The sequence below is a fragment of the Quercus suber genome, unplaced genomic scaffold (assembly GCF_002906115.3).
Source record: "Quercus suber isolate HL8 unplaced genomic scaffold, Cork oak 2.0 scaffold_124, whole genome shotgun sequence".
Classification (NCBI taxonomy): Eukaryota; Viridiplantae; Streptophyta; class Magnoliopsida; order Fagales; family Fagaceae; genus Quercus; species Quercus suber.
This window is the reverse complement of record NW_027069588.1, coordinates 902,962-920,215: the sequence shown is the minus strand read 5'-3', so window position 1 is coordinate 920,215 and position 17,254 is coordinate 902,962. Positions and strand designations below refer to the sequence as shown.

The window sequence follows — 17,254 nt, the reverse complement described above, 5'->3', positions numbered from 1 at the left end:
CTGAGATCCGTGCAACAAAAAGGGTGGCGTTCATATATTGAAGAGTTTAGAGATTCTGAAGCGGTAGAAGGTTTCTACTGTGAGTTCATTTACGGAAATTGTAGAGTCTAGGGACAAAGGTTTTGTACTAGATCTGAAACTTCTCTTTACTATAGTGGATTGCTTTTCGGGAAGGTTTCCCCACAGGTTTTTTACTGTGAAACTGGTTGGTTTCATTGGTTTTCCTGAGTCATCATATCTTGTCTTATTTATTTTTCCGCTGCATTCTTTATTGACATGGTATTGATGTTTGTTTATTTTAACAAATTTTATTCATAATAAATCTAATTAATAACTTGGGTTTAAAACTTGTTAATTCTATCTACCGGGGTCTAAATTTCCTAACGAGTGATATCAGAGCAGGCACACTCTGATTAGGTTTTAATCTTTGCTGTGTTGATCCATTGACCCCTGTTGTCATGGAAACTCTTGATTGTTTTGATTTGCATGATCTTATGTTAAATGATGATGATGATATTCAAGATGCCTATTGCAAGCTTTATAATTTTTGTATGAAATCTCTTGAATATTCTACAAAATTAAAAGCTAAATTTAAAAAGGTCAAGCTTGAAAAAGATGATTTGATTGCAAAATTGGATGAAGCCAATAAATTGAATGAGAATTTTAAAAATCAAATTTCATCTCAGGTGGACAAAATTAAGAGTTTGGAAGAGCAACTAGTTGAATTTAAAACTGAAGTTGAAAAATTAACTAGTGCCAAACTTGTTGTTGAGCCTAACTCAAAAGAAAATTTGCAAGCTTTATAATTTTTGTATGAAATCTCTTGAATATTCTACAAAATTAAAAGCTAAATTTAAAAAGGTCAAGCTTGAAAAAGATGATTTGATTGCAAAATTGGATGAAGCCAATAAATTGAATGAGAATTTTAAAAATCAAATTTCATCTCAGGTGGACAAAATTAAGAGTTTGGAAGAGCAACTAGTTGAATTTAAAACTGAAGTTGAAAAATTAACTAGTGCCAAACTTGTTGTTGAGCCTAACTCAAAAGAAAAAGATTTTTATATTCCCCCATTTAAAAGGAATAATGAAGTGTTGAAGGCTAATATTGCTAGGATAGACAATGGTAAAAATTCTGATGTTAACGCTAAAGTTTCTAAACTTATGTCTAAAACTCCTCCTAGGTTGAATAAAAATTCTAAATTTGTCCTCATTTGTCATCATTGTCATATTGTTGGTCATATTAGGCCAAATTGTCCTAGGTTGTCAACCTCTAAAGTTAGACCTCCTTCTAGGAAGCCGAGTAGCTCTAAAACTACTCATGTTTGTCACCATTGTGGTGCTTCCGGTCACACTCGTCCTAATTGTTTCAAGTTGTTTCTTCATAAGCGAGTGTCCAATAGGTCTCATCCTTTGTCTAAAGGCTCTGTACCTATTCTTGGTGAGTTATTAAAAGCTTTGAACTTTTTGACTCAATTTCAGGGGAATTCTAATTCCTTTATATCCTTTAGTAATCATACTAGGACACGTGTCTTTTCATCTTCACGACCAAAGACTCGTGCTATGTGGGTGATAAAGGATCCTAAGACTTAATTGTCTTTTCTGTTTGTCTTTTACTTTAATTCTTTCTATCTAAAGTAGGACTCTCTTTGCTTGATTTCTTATCTGCTTTTAAAATCATGCTTTCATGCATCTGCACTCTTTTATCATGCATTCATGCATATGCATATTTCTTTCATGCTTTGCTTAACATGTTTTTGTTTATTTATTTTCAATTTTGCTTATTTTTGTTTTTAATGAAAAAAAAAATTTTGAAAAATTGAAAAATACAAAAACAGTGTGTGTACTTTGGTATTTGTGTACCTTGGATGGCCATTGAAACAAAATTTTCTAAACTTTGTATCTCTTGTAGCTTAGATGAGCATCTCTATGCACAACTAAGCAAGTGAGTTTTGTGACTCTTATTTGTGATGAGTACGATTAAGTTATCTCTTAAAAACTTAACACTCATATCACTCTTTTTGACGGGTAGGACTAGAAAATCCTAAGAGAAAGGCATAAATGACCATCTCACCACTGTTACCGGCCAATCATAGTATGACACATGTATGCTTCAGCATAGCAAAAGTGCAGTGTCATAGACACTTATATGCTTCGGCATAGCAAAAGTGCAGTGTCAAAAACATCTGTATGCTTCGGCATAGTAAAAGTGCAATGTCTATGCTTAACATGTTGGGTATTTCTTTTCTCTCTTTATATGCCCATGCAAGATATGCTTAAAAGAAAATATGCAAAGAAAACAAAAAGCAAAAAGATTAAAATGCTTTAAATATGATTGTAAGCGTGTTTTCTAGGAGATGTGGGAGTCACATGATGTACCTCAAAGATGATAGTCTCCATCAAACAGTTATGATTGTGTGTGAGTTAAAGTTATTTTCTCATATCCCAGATCATCATAACATATATACACATATGCAATCTTACGATGTTTTTCACACACAATATGCAATATTCTTTGCTACTCTTGATACATGTGCAGGTACAATGTGATTTGGCCATCACAAGTGTTTACATGTGCTAATGTATGGTCACTAAACTGTCTTGACTTGTTTTGAAAATATAAAATTGGTTAGACTTGTTTAGTGTGTGTGTGTGTATGTGTTTTGGGATCTTTGTGCTTAACATTTTTCTTGTTGAGAGATGTGTTTTTCACATGTTTTGCATCATTCTATTATCTTGTCATCCATAGCATCTTGTTTCATTATATTCATGCATTTATATGGATTTCTTTATGCCCCCTTGATCATCTTTGATCATCTTTATGTTTCTCGGGTGAAGTTTTCTAGTTTTCTGTACTCTTTGTCAATCATGACAAAAATGGGGAGAATTTATGGAGAATATGTGGTTTCTTTTTAAGATTCTACATATTAAGGGGGAGAAATACATTCCTTTGTAAGGGGGAAATGTGTTTCATCTTGTTAGGGAGAGTGCTTACTTCCTTCTTCTTGTACATTGGGTCTTGTGATCATGTTTACATACATTGTGCTCATCTTTGATATTTATATGCTGATGTATGTCTTCTTCACCTACCTCTACATGTATTGTTTCTTTTCTATCTTTATACACATGTTTCTTATACTTGTATGCAATCTATTAGTTCGGTTTCACACAAGATGCCTTGATGAGTTTTGTTTAAGTGTTTCAGAAATACAAATTGTCAAAGTTTACTTGTCATAAACTCTCTTCTTGCAAAGTTTTTCAAGAGTTTGTGTTAGGTTAGATTTTATTGTATTCAACAAGTGAGTATGAGTTGAGTAATTTATAACTTCTCTCATATGTTCATTTGTTTGTTGTGGTTTTGTCATGGATTGCCAAAGGGGGAGATTGTTAAGGACATATTTTATGTAGTTGGCTAATCTTTTGACAAAACGCACTTTACTTGTATTTAGGTAGATCTAAGTTGTGTTTAATACTTGAAGAAACATGTTGTTCAAGGCTAGTATTAAAGTCATGAAGATTGGACCAAGAAACAAGTGAAGAAAAAGTGTTCAATAAAGCTGGACAGATAGCTCAACACCTGCGGATAGATAGCTCGATAGCTTCTCGACACCTCCTCGACACCTAGCTATCTGTAGAGATCTTCAGCTGAATCTTATCGCAATCTCGATAGCTTCTCGATAACTGGTCAATCGATCGAGAAAGTTTCTGTCCCCTCGACACCTTCTCGACACCTGCTCGACACCTGCTCGATAGCTACTATCTGTCGAGGTTACGAAAAATCAGATTTTTTATTTTTGGGCCAGGCTTATATATTTGTGTAGGGTTTCTTTTCTCACAACCCTAGACCTATATAAGGCTTATTTTGGAGGCCATCACATAAGAGAATACAAGGAGAACATATGCAAAAGGTGACTGATACCTTATTCTCTCTGAAAGAAGCTACTGCGTCTTTGCGCCTTAGGGTTTTGTAACCAAGTGCTTCTTGATCTTCATTTTTAATGAAGTGAAGAACTTTGCAGCCAACATTCTTCTTCCTCAAGTTGGTGAGTGAGTCACGTACTGAGATTCGTGTAAAGGAGTTAGTCACGTACTGGGATCCGTGCAATAAAAATGGTGGCGTTCATATATTGAAGAGTTTAGAGGTTCTGAAGCGGTAGAAGGCTTCTGCTGTGAGTTCATCTACGGGGATTGTAGAGTCTAGAGACAAAGGTTTTGTACTAGATCTGAAACTTCTCTTTACTATAGTGGATTGCTTTTCGGGAAGGTTTCCCCCCAGGTTTTTTATTGTGAAACCGGTTGGTTTCATTGGTTTTCCTGAGTCATCATATCTTGTCTTATTTATTTTTCCGCTGCATTCTTTATTGACATGATATTGATGTTTATTTATTTTAACAAGTTTTATTCATAATAAATCTAATTAACAACTTGGGTTTAAAACTTGTTAATTCTATCAACCGGGGTCTAAATTTCCCAACATATATATATATATATATATCACTCTTTCCCTCATTTAGCATAAAGTCTCTAAAATATTTAATCAATAGAAATCTAACCAAATGAAAATCATAAATTGTTTCAAAAAAAAAAAAAAAAAAACCTGTTATGATTGTGTTAAGATCTAAGACTTTAGGAACTAATATATTAGAACCTCAATATGTATTATGTTGGCAAATCATGATCAAAACATAGAGTCTAGGTTTAGACTTGCTCAAAGTGTGATTTAATGTAAAATTGGAATCGAGTAATTGCAGGATTTATTGGACAAAATCTGCAAGGCTCGATCGATCGAAAATTAGACTCGATCAATTAAAACTCGTGCAAATTTAATTTGCTGCAGAAATTCCAATTCAACCCAAGCCTGTATGACGTGTAGGGTTTTGTGTTTTACTCCAAATATAAAAGAAAAAACCCTAACTACGTTTAAGATGTCTTTGAAGTGTTGTGTGTTAAATCTTCTGTGAGATCTAGAGGTGTTTACCTTCATACACACACATAAAGTTATCAAGATCAAGATTCACGTCTAGAACTTGATGATCTTTTCAATTGCTGCATAAAAAACTTTAAAGAAGATTTGAAAACCTTTGAGTGAAGTCTCAAAGTCACAAGTAGGAGAACTTGTGGTTGCTGTGGATCAAAGAAAGAAGTAGTTCGTGGACTCGGAGCTATTACGTAGTCCTGGTAGTAAGTTTTCTACTCAAGGTAGCAATAGGATGTTAGTGGTCTAAATTCTATTGTACAAACTTCAATTCTTTTATGGTGGATCTGTTTTTACCTTGAGAATAACTAGATTAAATCCTCCCCAGGTTTTTTACCCGTTAGGTTTTCTTGAGTTATCATATCATGGTATTCTTTATATTTTCGCATTATTTGCATAATATGATATTATTGTGTTAACCTAGAATTGAATAATTTATCTAAGTAATCACTTGGCTAAATAACTAGGTTAAACAACTTGTGTTAAGGGATCTAAAAATGTACAGATTGTACCAAATTATTTTTTTATCAATTTCCACTTAATAATTTAAGGTTTTAATCTTTGTAAACAAGTCTACTACACGGTCTAAAATTTACTGTTCCAAAAAATCATTTAATAAATTAGATTTTAGTTTTCTACGTTTTAGAATTTAGTTTATTCTTGTTTTGCAGATTTTTTTTTATTATTATAATTTGGTATTAGAAAATACCAATCTAGAGAGAGCAACATCTAGACAAAAATCTCACTAATGATCAAGTAATTCATAAAAAATAAAAAATAAAAAATAAATTTAAAATAATGAAATGACACAACTCAAAGATAATAAAATATTATCATGATTATGTAACAATATGTAAATATAAAATAAATCTTGATTTTTTTTTTTTTTTTTTGAGAAGAAAATCTTGATTATATAGGACTTTTTCCTTTTCTTTTTGTTTTCCCTCAAACACATGCATTGCTTTCAAAACGTTACACAAAATTTGCCATAGTTGTCTTGGTAAAAAGAATCATTATTGATAGACTTTGATTTTTTAATAAAAAGAGAGAGTGAAAGAAGATTAGTGAAAACCAACCACCTCTAATCCCACACTTATTACTTGAGCCCTGGATTCTCCTGACCTTTTCACCTGAGCAGGCTGTGCTAAAGCCATTCCACTTGCTTCACCTATTCTATTCTAAGACCAACTCAGAAACAATTCCTTTTGAACAATATAATTACTTCGTGTTATTTGACGTACAACGACAAGAGCACTCATGGCCTTTTGGTTTGTGATTTCCAAGCTCTTTCATGACTGTTACTCCTGCTATTGTCTGTCAATCGTTTTATTCCTTTACGTTGCATAGTTGCGCTTATATATTGTTAGTCATTACATGCCCTGTTCTGATTTTAGCAAGTCTTGAACTCTTCCGTGGTGACCTTCAAAATGGAGAGGATAATTACTAGTGGGTCAGAAGGGAATGGAGGCTCTTGGATGCCCTCATAAAAGATGTAAAATACGTTTCAGAATCACGGAAAAAGATAGATGAGAAAGCTCATCAAATTCGGGATTCCCAGCTGAGACTACCAGGAGTGACTGTAAGAATAAGTGATGCTGAGAAAAAATGGGTGGAGATAACCAAAAAGCTGATTAGGGAGGAGGGTTGCAATCAAATCTTTGGGAGACAAAGAAAAAGAAGTGAAATTCTGATGCCGGTTTATTTGGGGAATCTGATAAAATTCCATGCTGACTTATATCAGATCAAGCTTCTGATAAGGGATCATATTAGGAATAAAGAAACAGATACTAGAGACATCTATAAATCACTGGAGATTTCAAGGTCTATTGTTAGACGCCTGCAGGACAGACCATTAGAGGAACACAAATCCTCTGTTTACAAACGAGCTGAAGCAACTCTCTCTATTGAAGAGAAATTAAATGAACCGATCGCTAAGAATCAAGGTTCAGAGAGAATACAGTACTCGATCAAGTTGCCACTGACGCTACTTCTTGCTTTCCTGAGAGATTTAGAAGGTCTTAAATTCGACAGTGAAACGGAAATGGCCTGGGTGAAGGAAGCAGAAGAGATCATCCACGAAGTAGAACACGACATGGACAGCATACAGAGCATGAGCTGGATTCTGCCTTTATTTTACGCAAAGCGTCACCTCCGTCGTTGCTGCATCTGGGTGGAGACTGTCATCTGGGACCTCTTTGAAAGAAAGGATAAGTATGGTTTCAACTTTATCAGCAGAGATCGATCAAGATCTGTCCGGCTCCCACAACAACCAGCGTTCCCACCTCAAGCCATAGATTGCACAGATGCTCCATCTCTTTTAGACAACATCAAAAACCAGCTCAATCGGGAACCAATCAAGGTAGCTAATCTCCTCAAGCAGCTATGCACGAAAATTGAGCAAGTGTACCATCTTCTTGGAGATGCAGAAGCAGCTAAAGGCATAAAGTATTCAAGAGAGGCTTGGACCGATCAATTCAATAATATTGTTAGAGATGCCGAGAATTCTTTGAGAACCTGCAGACAAAGTTCAGTCTCCAAAAGGATCAAAAGACAAAAGAAGACAGATCCTCTAGCAAAATTTTCCGAAGAAATTGGCCGACTCAACAACGCTCTTGAGCTTCTTGAGATATGCATAAAGGTTTGTCGCATTGAGCTAAGGGAAGAGACAAACTTGGTAGTAGGCTTGGAAGAAGACACACATGAAGTGATAGTAGGCTTGGAAGAAGACACACATGAAGTGATCTCACAACTGACCAACCGTGGTGAGAATTGCTCTACTCTTTGCATTGTGGGGATGAAGGGCATAGGTAAGACAACTCTGGCGAAGACAGTTTATAACCATAGAGCTATTCATCACCACTTTGAATTCCGAGCCTGGGTGTCTCTACCTGATGAAGTGGCAGATGACAATGAACTCGAGAATATTATTGGAAGCCAGATCATGCCGACTACAGTGAAGCCGAATGCAAAAGATCAATATTACTGGATCCGGGAGGTGCACGATTTCTTGTGGGATAAAAAGTATCTTGTAGTTCTGGACAACATCTCGACAAAGGAAGAATGGCATACTTTAAAATCAGCATTCCCAAATAGCACAAATGGGAGCAGAATTGTGCTTACCACACGATATAAGGATGTAGCCTCACATGTCAACCAAAATAGCGTCTCACACCAACTTCAGCTACTAACCAAAGATGAGAGCTGGGATTTGTTTACACAAGTGGTGCGCCTTCCTTCTGAAACTTCTCAACCTGAAATCTCTCCGGACGTTGATATACAAAAAGTGAAAAAAATTGCAGAAAAACTTGTAGGAAGATGTGGGGGCTTGCCACTTTCCATCTTACGTCTTGGTTATCTATTGTCAGGGACAAAAAGGGTAACTTCCGAGGAGCTGTCCAGGGTATTAGAGCATATGGATCATAATCAAACACCATGGTTAGAAACCTTGGAATTAAATGAAAAAGACTTGCCTTCACATCTAAGGCAATGTCTTTCTTACTTTGGACTGTTCCCAAGGGACTCCGAAATTCCTGCAAGAAGATTAGTTGCTTTGTGGGTTGCAGAAGGATTGGCAAAACCAAGTGGTGATGAGCTTGAGACTCTTGAATCTGTTGCAAAAAAGTATTTGTCAGAATTGATAAGCCGAAACTTGGTACAAGTTGTGGAAAAAAAACTTAATGGGAGGGTCAAGAGATGTGGCTTCCCCAATGCTCTACGAGAACTATGGTTGCAAAGGTATCCAAGGTCAAGCTTAGTTCAGCGGCTTATTATTTGTTTTGATGAAAATGATGCCAGTTCTAGTAATAATCATGCTAGCAGCACCTATATACAAAATAAATTGCTAAGTTGTAGACGACCCCCCTCCATGCTCTACTTTGATTTTCGAGAAGGAAATAAACCCGGAGAAGATAGTGGTAACTTGCTTCGTAAGGGCATTGCAGGTGGGCATCTCTTACAATTACAGGTAATTGATCTTGAGCATGTATTTAGACCTCAATTGCCGAGCACTATACGAAGATTAACTCATTTAACATATTTGAGCCTAAGGTGGACATTCTTGGAAACCATACCATCATCAATTGGCAACTTAGTGAACCTTCAAACTCTGGATGTGAAGCATACTTATATCCGTACACTCCCTAGTTCAATATGGAAATTGCTCAAACTTCGACACCTATATATGGATCAAATTTATCGAAGCAAAATTGAGCATCATCCAAGAGGGAGTTTTTTGCCAAATCTCCAAACACTGCAAGGTGCATTTGTCGACAAGGACAGTCCTTTGAAGGATGGCCTCCACAGGTTGGCAAATCTTAGAAAATTGATACTTGCATTTCAGCTGAAGTTGTCAGAACAAGAAGTATTTGCACAGAGTCTTCTAGAACTGAAGCACCTTCAATTTTTGAAATTGAAATCAATTGATGAAATGGGTCGGCCTCAAGATCTAATGGTGAAGTGTTTGTCAGGTCTTGAAAAGCTCTCTAGTCTATATTTGTTTGGGAAATTGGATCCATCCATCATCAAAGATGGATTCCTTCAAAGCCTCACTGAACTGACCTTATCAGCTTCTAAACTTTCAGATGATCCAATCCCAGAGTTAGAGAAGCTTCACAACATTAAATCACTGAGTTTATACTCTGGTTCATATATTGGGAACAGCATGGTTTGCTCCATTGGAGGCTTTCCCCAGCTTCTAGTTCTGAAATTCTGGATGCTTCAAGAACTAGAACAGTGGACTATAGAGCAACAAGCAATGCCAAAGCTCAAGCAGTTGGAGATTCGTTCTTGCAAGAGATTGAGGGTCCCCACTGGGTTGAGTCATCTAAAGAATCTTCGTGAATTGAAGTTAAAAGATATGCCAGTGGAATTCACAGCAGAAATTAAGGAATCCAGCAAGGAGCAAATGTGGGGTGATATTGCTATCTCTCCGGCCATAATTATTGATAAACAGTAGTCAATGCTGAATGGAAGCATGAAGCTCAAGCTTATACGTAGGTCAGGCTGTCCATCGGTTTCTTTCTCTGTTCGTTTTAATTTTTCAGTCCTCAGTCATTCCTTTCATTATGAATATGTTCTGCTCCCCTTCATTATTTGACTGTCCCTGAGGAAAGCGTAAGTGTTTGGAGATCCCGAACAAAATATAGAACAAAATGAAAAGTGTAAATTTGCAAGCAGATTGTCATACATAATAAAAGTCTCCCTTTGCAACATGAAAATAAAACCATTACATGAGTACTTTCCATAACATTGAACATGAACACAATTATTTGGAAGCAATAGTGTTGGCAGATATAGAGAGGTAGCCATATTCTGCAGCAATAACTATCTAATGCATTAGGCATATGTAGTATACCTTTCATAACATGTGAGCATCAAAACGATATGAGATCCACATAGAGTGAGAAGCATACATCATATGTCCAAATACAGGAGACACTTTGTTCTAGTGCAGTGCCTTATTCTTCATAGGACCATCAATGTAGCAACATTTAAACTTGATATACATCTCCATGACACGATGACAGTCAGGGCATTTGATACTCTCTGGGATCTTCCCATCATTCTTCGGTACGTCAAAGTGGTGACAAGGATGACCTTGGAGAATTGTATCATGGTGCTCCTTGATACAAACTTCAAGGCAAAAGGCACGTTTTCTTGTATCTTGTCCCTAAAATAGTAAAATCACGGTTATTTGCACTAGATTTGTTATGATCGGTAATATCCACTCAATTTACCATTTTTACTTGGTAAAATTTTTATGAAAATTTATAATTTATCATATTATCAGAATAAGTAATGAAACCCAATAATATCAAACCTTAATAATTATTTAAATTCAAAAAAACCTTAATAATTACTAGCATATGGTAGATAATTCAATTAAGGGTAAGGACTTACTCGGCATTAATTGAAGCACATATAGACTATAGTACATTTCAATAAGGGCAAAAACTTACTCGTCATTAATGAGACGGCACATCTGAGTAGTACAAGCTACCATAATTATGATACCCTAAAAAATGTAGATATGGCTATTGAGAGTGCCAATACAGCAGTACATATATGTTGGCTAGACTTGGAACTTCTGTCTACTAATTATGTTTATTTTGATAACCTATCACCTGTGATGGAAGAGCTGTTGGCTAGACTTGGAACTTCTGTCTACTAATTATGTTTATTTTGATAACCTATCACCTGTGGTGGAAGAGCTATTAGCCCTTGATAAAAATGGTAGAATTTGTAAGACTTATTTCTATTAAATGTTACGTGTTTCCTTTCTACCCAAAAAACAAAGAATAATTAGAAAATGTATAAAAAATAAAAAATAAATAAAGTTTGTGTGAATTGAAAATGCCTTTTATTGTACGATAAGTGTTTTTAATTCCAAAATAAAGAATAGACAGAAGTGAGCATTTGCATCCGGCTCTTCAATAGCCAAAATAGAGAGTTTTGTTACTTTTGTAGCACAAAATCATCCTTAATCGCCCAGACTCCACTCTTTACCGTTGTTCAATTTTTTTACAGAATTCTATAAAATGATCTTCAATTTTGAATAGCAATGTAGCGTTTGAATAGCATTGTAGTAGTTCTAACTTGTCTCAGTCGGTATTGGGACTAAACAAACACAACTAAACTACCAAAAGATCTGATTCCAGTCCAAACAACCGCTCTAGCAAACTCTAGGGGTCTAGTGAGAGCAATGAATTATCACTGATGTCAATCTCTAATTCAGTGCAAATGCTCAGTAGAATATCCGATTCCAAAAACGCCGAAACCAGGACTCAAAAATCAACATGTTGAATGCAGGTGGTGAGGCCGTCAGAGAGCCCACAAATGCTGCGGCCAAGTTTGCATTTGTTTGCACATTAGTTACTCGTATTTTTCATTTATTGTGATTCGATCAGGAAAAATTATCTTCATTGAGGCCTGGTTGAATGGACATAATTCAATTATAGTTAGTTCTAGTTTAGTTAAATAAGTATACGCACTCTTACAAGATACTAATCTGCTACTATGAGTGAAAAAAATGCGACTCTGCCTAACCAGATAAACGGTCGAGGCTCTTTTGTATATATAACATTTGATAGAGCTACATATGAATTACGTATAGATGACAAACCACAAATCAAACAACAAGATAAATAAAGACAATATCTCTTGCGATTTAGCCGTAGTTATTTCCATCTTATTTCTTAAACTTTTTTGTGCCTCAGTTGAGTCAAGTAAGGGAGAAGCATGGGCTGGGTTTTGGTTTAGTTAAGTGGAGTTGGAGGATGACCCTAGATTTGGGTTTGGTAGGCCCAGATGATGGAACGGGGTGAAATACTGTGTGGAAAGGCCCAAAGTTTGGGGCCATGGACTGTACTAAGATAAAGGGCGTGATGAGAAGTGGATTGAGACTTGAGGTCTGATTCAGTCGCAGGGGACGAAAGTTGAAAATGAAAAACAGATTATTGGAAAATAAAATCACAAGATATATAGACACAACCTGATGGAACATGTAAATATGTGCAGCCCTTTTGTACTAAGTTATAACCCAGAACTTTCTCCACCCAAAAAAAAAAAAAAAAGTTATAACCGAGAAAGACAAATTAAAGGGAATGGGGTTGGTGTGTGCATTAAAATGTGTAATAATCAATAAACACTACTCTTTATTTTGTCACTATTCTTCATTTTTCTCTCCTATATTTTCTACCCTCTCTAAAATCTCTCCAAAGAAACGTACCCTAAAATAAAACATCACTAGTTTATAAAATATAAAAGAGGAAATTATTCAAGTTTAAAGTTTAAACATAAAGGGGGAAAGTGTTTTTTCTATAAATAAAAATAATTAAAAAAAAATTTGGTGTGTAAAAATATGTGTTTTTACTTTAAATAATGTGTTTTTTCTTTTTTCTTTTTTAAGTCAATTTAAGAAAATTGTGCGTAAAACAATGAATTTTGACTAAATAAATTGACTAAACTAAAAAAGAAGTTTAGGAACACAACAAAAATGTCACGACATTTTCACAGTAAATTCTAGATGGCAAATTTTTACTAGTTTTAAACTAGGCCAACCACTTTAAACTACAGATTAAAAATAAAAAACAAAAACAAAAACAAAAAGACATCAAAGAAAATTGTGCATAAAACAGTCAATTTTGCCTCACCAAATGTGACTAAACCAAAAAAAAAAAAATCTAGGAACATAATAAAATGTCATAACATTTTCACAATACCTTTTTTATTTTTAAGTTCACAACATTTTCACAACAAATTTTAGGTTACAAATTGTTATTGGTTTCAAACTAGGATCTTGGACCACCCCTTTAAATTGTGCATTAAATAAAATAAACAAAAAGCTTGCCCAAGAAAAATGTGAATTTTGGCTTACCCAATTTTTTAAACTATAAAAGAAATCTATGAACACAATAAAATGTTACAACGCTTTTACAATTCCTTTATTTTCAATTGTAATAGGTCTCAATTTGATATTTGTTATTTATTTTAGAGAAATGTATCAACAATATTTTCACAATAAATTCTAGACAACAAATTATTACTGGTTTTAAACTGGACCACCACTGTTATCACTTTTTTCATATGTCAAAAGTAGCTTATCATCTATTTTTTTTTTTTTTTTGATAAGATCATCTATTATTTGTTATAAAATTAATATAAAAATATAGTGGACTTAGCATTTTTTTTAATTTTTTAATGAAATTATTTTATTTTGAATTGTGATCTCGAAAATTGTGAAAATATTCTTACAACATCAAGATATTACAACATTTTCATAATACATTTATTTGTAGTTGTAGTTGGTCCAAACTCTTATTTTATTATTTTATTTTAACTTATAAAAAATTGACATAACAATAATTGTGAAAATATTGTAAAAATTTGTTGTGCCAGTATACCTGTCAGCTCATATAAATATAAAATAAAAAATAAAAAATAAAAAGAGCACAAACCGAAAATGGCGTACCGGAGGAAAAAAGAAGAGACAAGCTCAAGCAAATTACAAAACCGCACCGTTTTACCTCACCAAATTAACTATGCCAAGTGACTGTAGAAAGAGCTCTTGTACACATCTTGGGCCTCTATCTTGGGCTTTTATTGGGATACTCACTTCTTGTTCTTCATTACACGGCCCATGCACATTGCCAACAGCTAACTGGACATTCTCGTTCGCTTTGATCAGCTCCATGACTATGTTCGGCCTCAATACTCGTCTCACTTTTTCGTATTATATTGCTGCAGAAGATTTGATGTACTAGCCTCCCTTCCTTAATTAAAATGATAGAATGAAGCACAATGTTTTTTCAAATCCTAATAAATGATTAAAAAAAAATGTGACATAAAGTTACTTGCTAAACCTGCAAACTTATTTTTAATGTAATTTGACCCAAGAGGGCCAAGCCCCCTCACCACCCCTACAAGATTTGTGTGTTTATGCATTTAGATTAGAAAATAACTTCTACCCATGTTGATACATCTCTACTGATGTCAAATTATGCTGGGTCCAAACCAATACTCTCCATTGGGGAGTTCTGGTTCTTTCTCAACAGTGAAAGGGGATGCATTTCTTCCCCATACGGTAATCATGTGGGCTTATTCTTCAATACCATGGCATCGTAGACCGTAGCATCTCAAACTTGTTTTGCATTTTCATGGGTCCATTGCTCTACGATTGAAATCCATACAATTTTATAGGTTGATCCTTCTTGCTTATTTCTTCATAAGTGAGCTTGAGAATTGAAATATATATATAGCTAATAATCTGTTTGTGGAATACAATTATGAAACTTACGCTATGTGAATACCAACACAAATTTGTTTTTACCCAAATTCATTTGCAACAGAGTAAACAGACACAATTAATGTATTTAATTATGCAAAATAAAACCATAACATAGTAATAGTTGGCACGGGCTTGATTAACAATTACTCATGATTTTTAGACTTTGACCATTCAATGAACCGTAAAAAATAAAAAAATAAATAAAAAATAAAATAAAATAAAATTCAAGATTTTTGAAGTGGGATCAAGGTCAAATTAAGGTTAAACCGTAATAATATCATAATTAATATAAATAAATATATTAAATTAGTACTGGGGGTGGCCACTAATTTATTTGTGTTTGTGTTCATATATAATTGTTAAAAAGTAAAAATAAAATAGTATTTGTGCTGCACGGCCACAACATGTCACCTATGAAATTATGAATACATTAGTCGCTAATCCGTGCGATACATATAAAAACTATTGAATGTGAGATTTGATTTAATCTTGGTTTAATGCACTATAATCATCATATCATTACAATTAATGGGAAAACTTAGTTTGTATAAATGCATAGTATACTTAGAAACATGAGGTAATACTAATAATTAATAATTTAAAATTTGTAGCGATCTTGCAAGATGAAATCTAAAATAAAATTGAATATACATAATAATTAGAACATAAAATCGTGGGTTTTAGTTAGCTAAACTTGTAAAATCGAGTACTATCCAACAAATGTTGTAACTCTTTCGAGAATGAACCATAAATAAGCACAATATTTAGCAAATTTATTTTACTTTTCTATTGTGTAAATGAATATTTTGCAAATATAATTTTGATAGATTTATATAAAAAGATTTAAACAATTTTTTGTTTCTGCTTCTTTGCACATTAAAATTCAAATCTAAAAAGTCACTAGCCTTAATATGAAATAAGCAACTAAACAAAAATTTAAATAAACATTAGGATTCCATTTATCTTCCATGCAATCCTACTCCCTACCCTTGAACAATGTACTTCATAACTATTCAATGATGATAATTACATTTATAAAAAACAATAGTAATAAATTGAAATATGAAATACTATACTATCCAATAGATGTTGCAAGGCCTTTTTTGCTAAATATTTGGTTTTTGAAATTTATTTTTGTTACAAAACATTTATCGCAACTTATTTAGTTATGTAGTCTCTTTCTAGAATTTGATTTTCTAAAAGTGGAGTTCCACTACGCCAAAGTCTGTAATTCAATGGAATGTGAAACTTGAGTTGAGAAAATCAAGTTATACAATTGTCACATATCACTTAATTGTATAGAACTGGAATTTCGCAAAATTGAGTTCTACTTTGAACTCAATTATGAGAAAGCCGATCGAGTTCCAAAAAGAGGTTACATAATCAAATAAGTTGCAATAGAAGATTTTTAACAAAATATTTTTCAAAAACCGAATATTTAGCAAAAAACACTAATGTTGCAATGTTAAAAGAACAATTGGTAATAAGTTGAAAGACAAAAATTGTTAATTTCAAATATGCCAATCAATTTCAAAAAAGCACCTAGTCCAGAAAAGAATGATAACTAAATCAAATAAATCTCAATTTAAATATCTAAAAACATAATTTTATCAAAATATATGACTATAAGACAAAATAAATCAACCAATAACTTCAAATTTCAATACTTCACAGGAATTATTCAAATCTATTAAGCCAAGAGTTTAAAAATTAATTTTGATATTCGAAGTTCAGGTTCTTCCTCTTTCAAACTTATTGTGGCTTGAATGTGTGCTTGTATGGACATGGTTGTAGCATAAGTCCCACCCTTTCTATGTTATAGCGGTTGATTTATGAATGAAACTTTAGCAAGCTTTTCTATTGAAATAAGTAATACGAAAAAAATAAAATAAAATAAAGAAAGGACTGCATGCTATCCATATGTCAACTACAAGTCCACAATAAATCTAGATTGTGCATGGACTTGTTTACTTGGTGATAAGGAAGAATCATAGCAAGTACCAGGGGCTTAACCCGTCAGCTTTCTCCTCAGGCTGACGGTCCAGCCACGACGGACATTAAGGACTAATACGCTGACGGAAAAAGACACGCTGACAGTAAGGAAAATTCTAGAAAGGCTTAAGGGCTAATTATGTTCAGGAATACTGACGTCCCTTTATCAACGTAGGGAACGGGACAAGCCGACGGGTAGGAGGCCGACGGTTCCAATAAAACCTTTACTTGGCCACCACGCTCAATGATAGATTCCTATAAGGAAATGACTCCGGAATCTACGCTCATAAGGATTCCTATATGAAAAAGACTTCTGCTCCAAGAAAGAAAGGTCAACCCCCTACTACTATAAAAGCCTCAATACCCTTACAAATCGAGGTACGCATAATTAACCCCTCTCTAACACTCTAGAGTTGAAAGAAGTTCTAACTTGACCTTCGGAGGGAATTTGGCCGACACCACACCGATGCTCTCTGTTAGGTCCTCTTTTCTTTGTGCAGGTGTCG

General features: G+C 34.1%; 1 protein-coding gene across 1 annotated transcript; it reads left to right on the top strand.

The window, feature by feature from the left end:
- Positions 1-6,662: 6,662 nt before the first annotated feature.
- Positions 6,663-9,926, top strand: LOC111993139 (putative inactive disease susceptibility protein LOV1). The gene has a single exon (XM_024025005.2). It carries the CDS (start codon positions 6,663-6,665, stop codon positions 9,924-9,926), a length of 3,264 nt encoding a protein of 1,087 aa, XP_023880773.2.
- The last annotated feature ends 7,328 nt before the right edge of the window (positions 9,927-17,254 follow it).

Coding starts and splice junctions, on each gene's coding strand:
- LOC111993139 (XM_024025005.2), top strand. CDS start 6,663: ATGCCGGTTTATTTGGGGAATCTGATAAAATTCCATGCTGACTTATAT.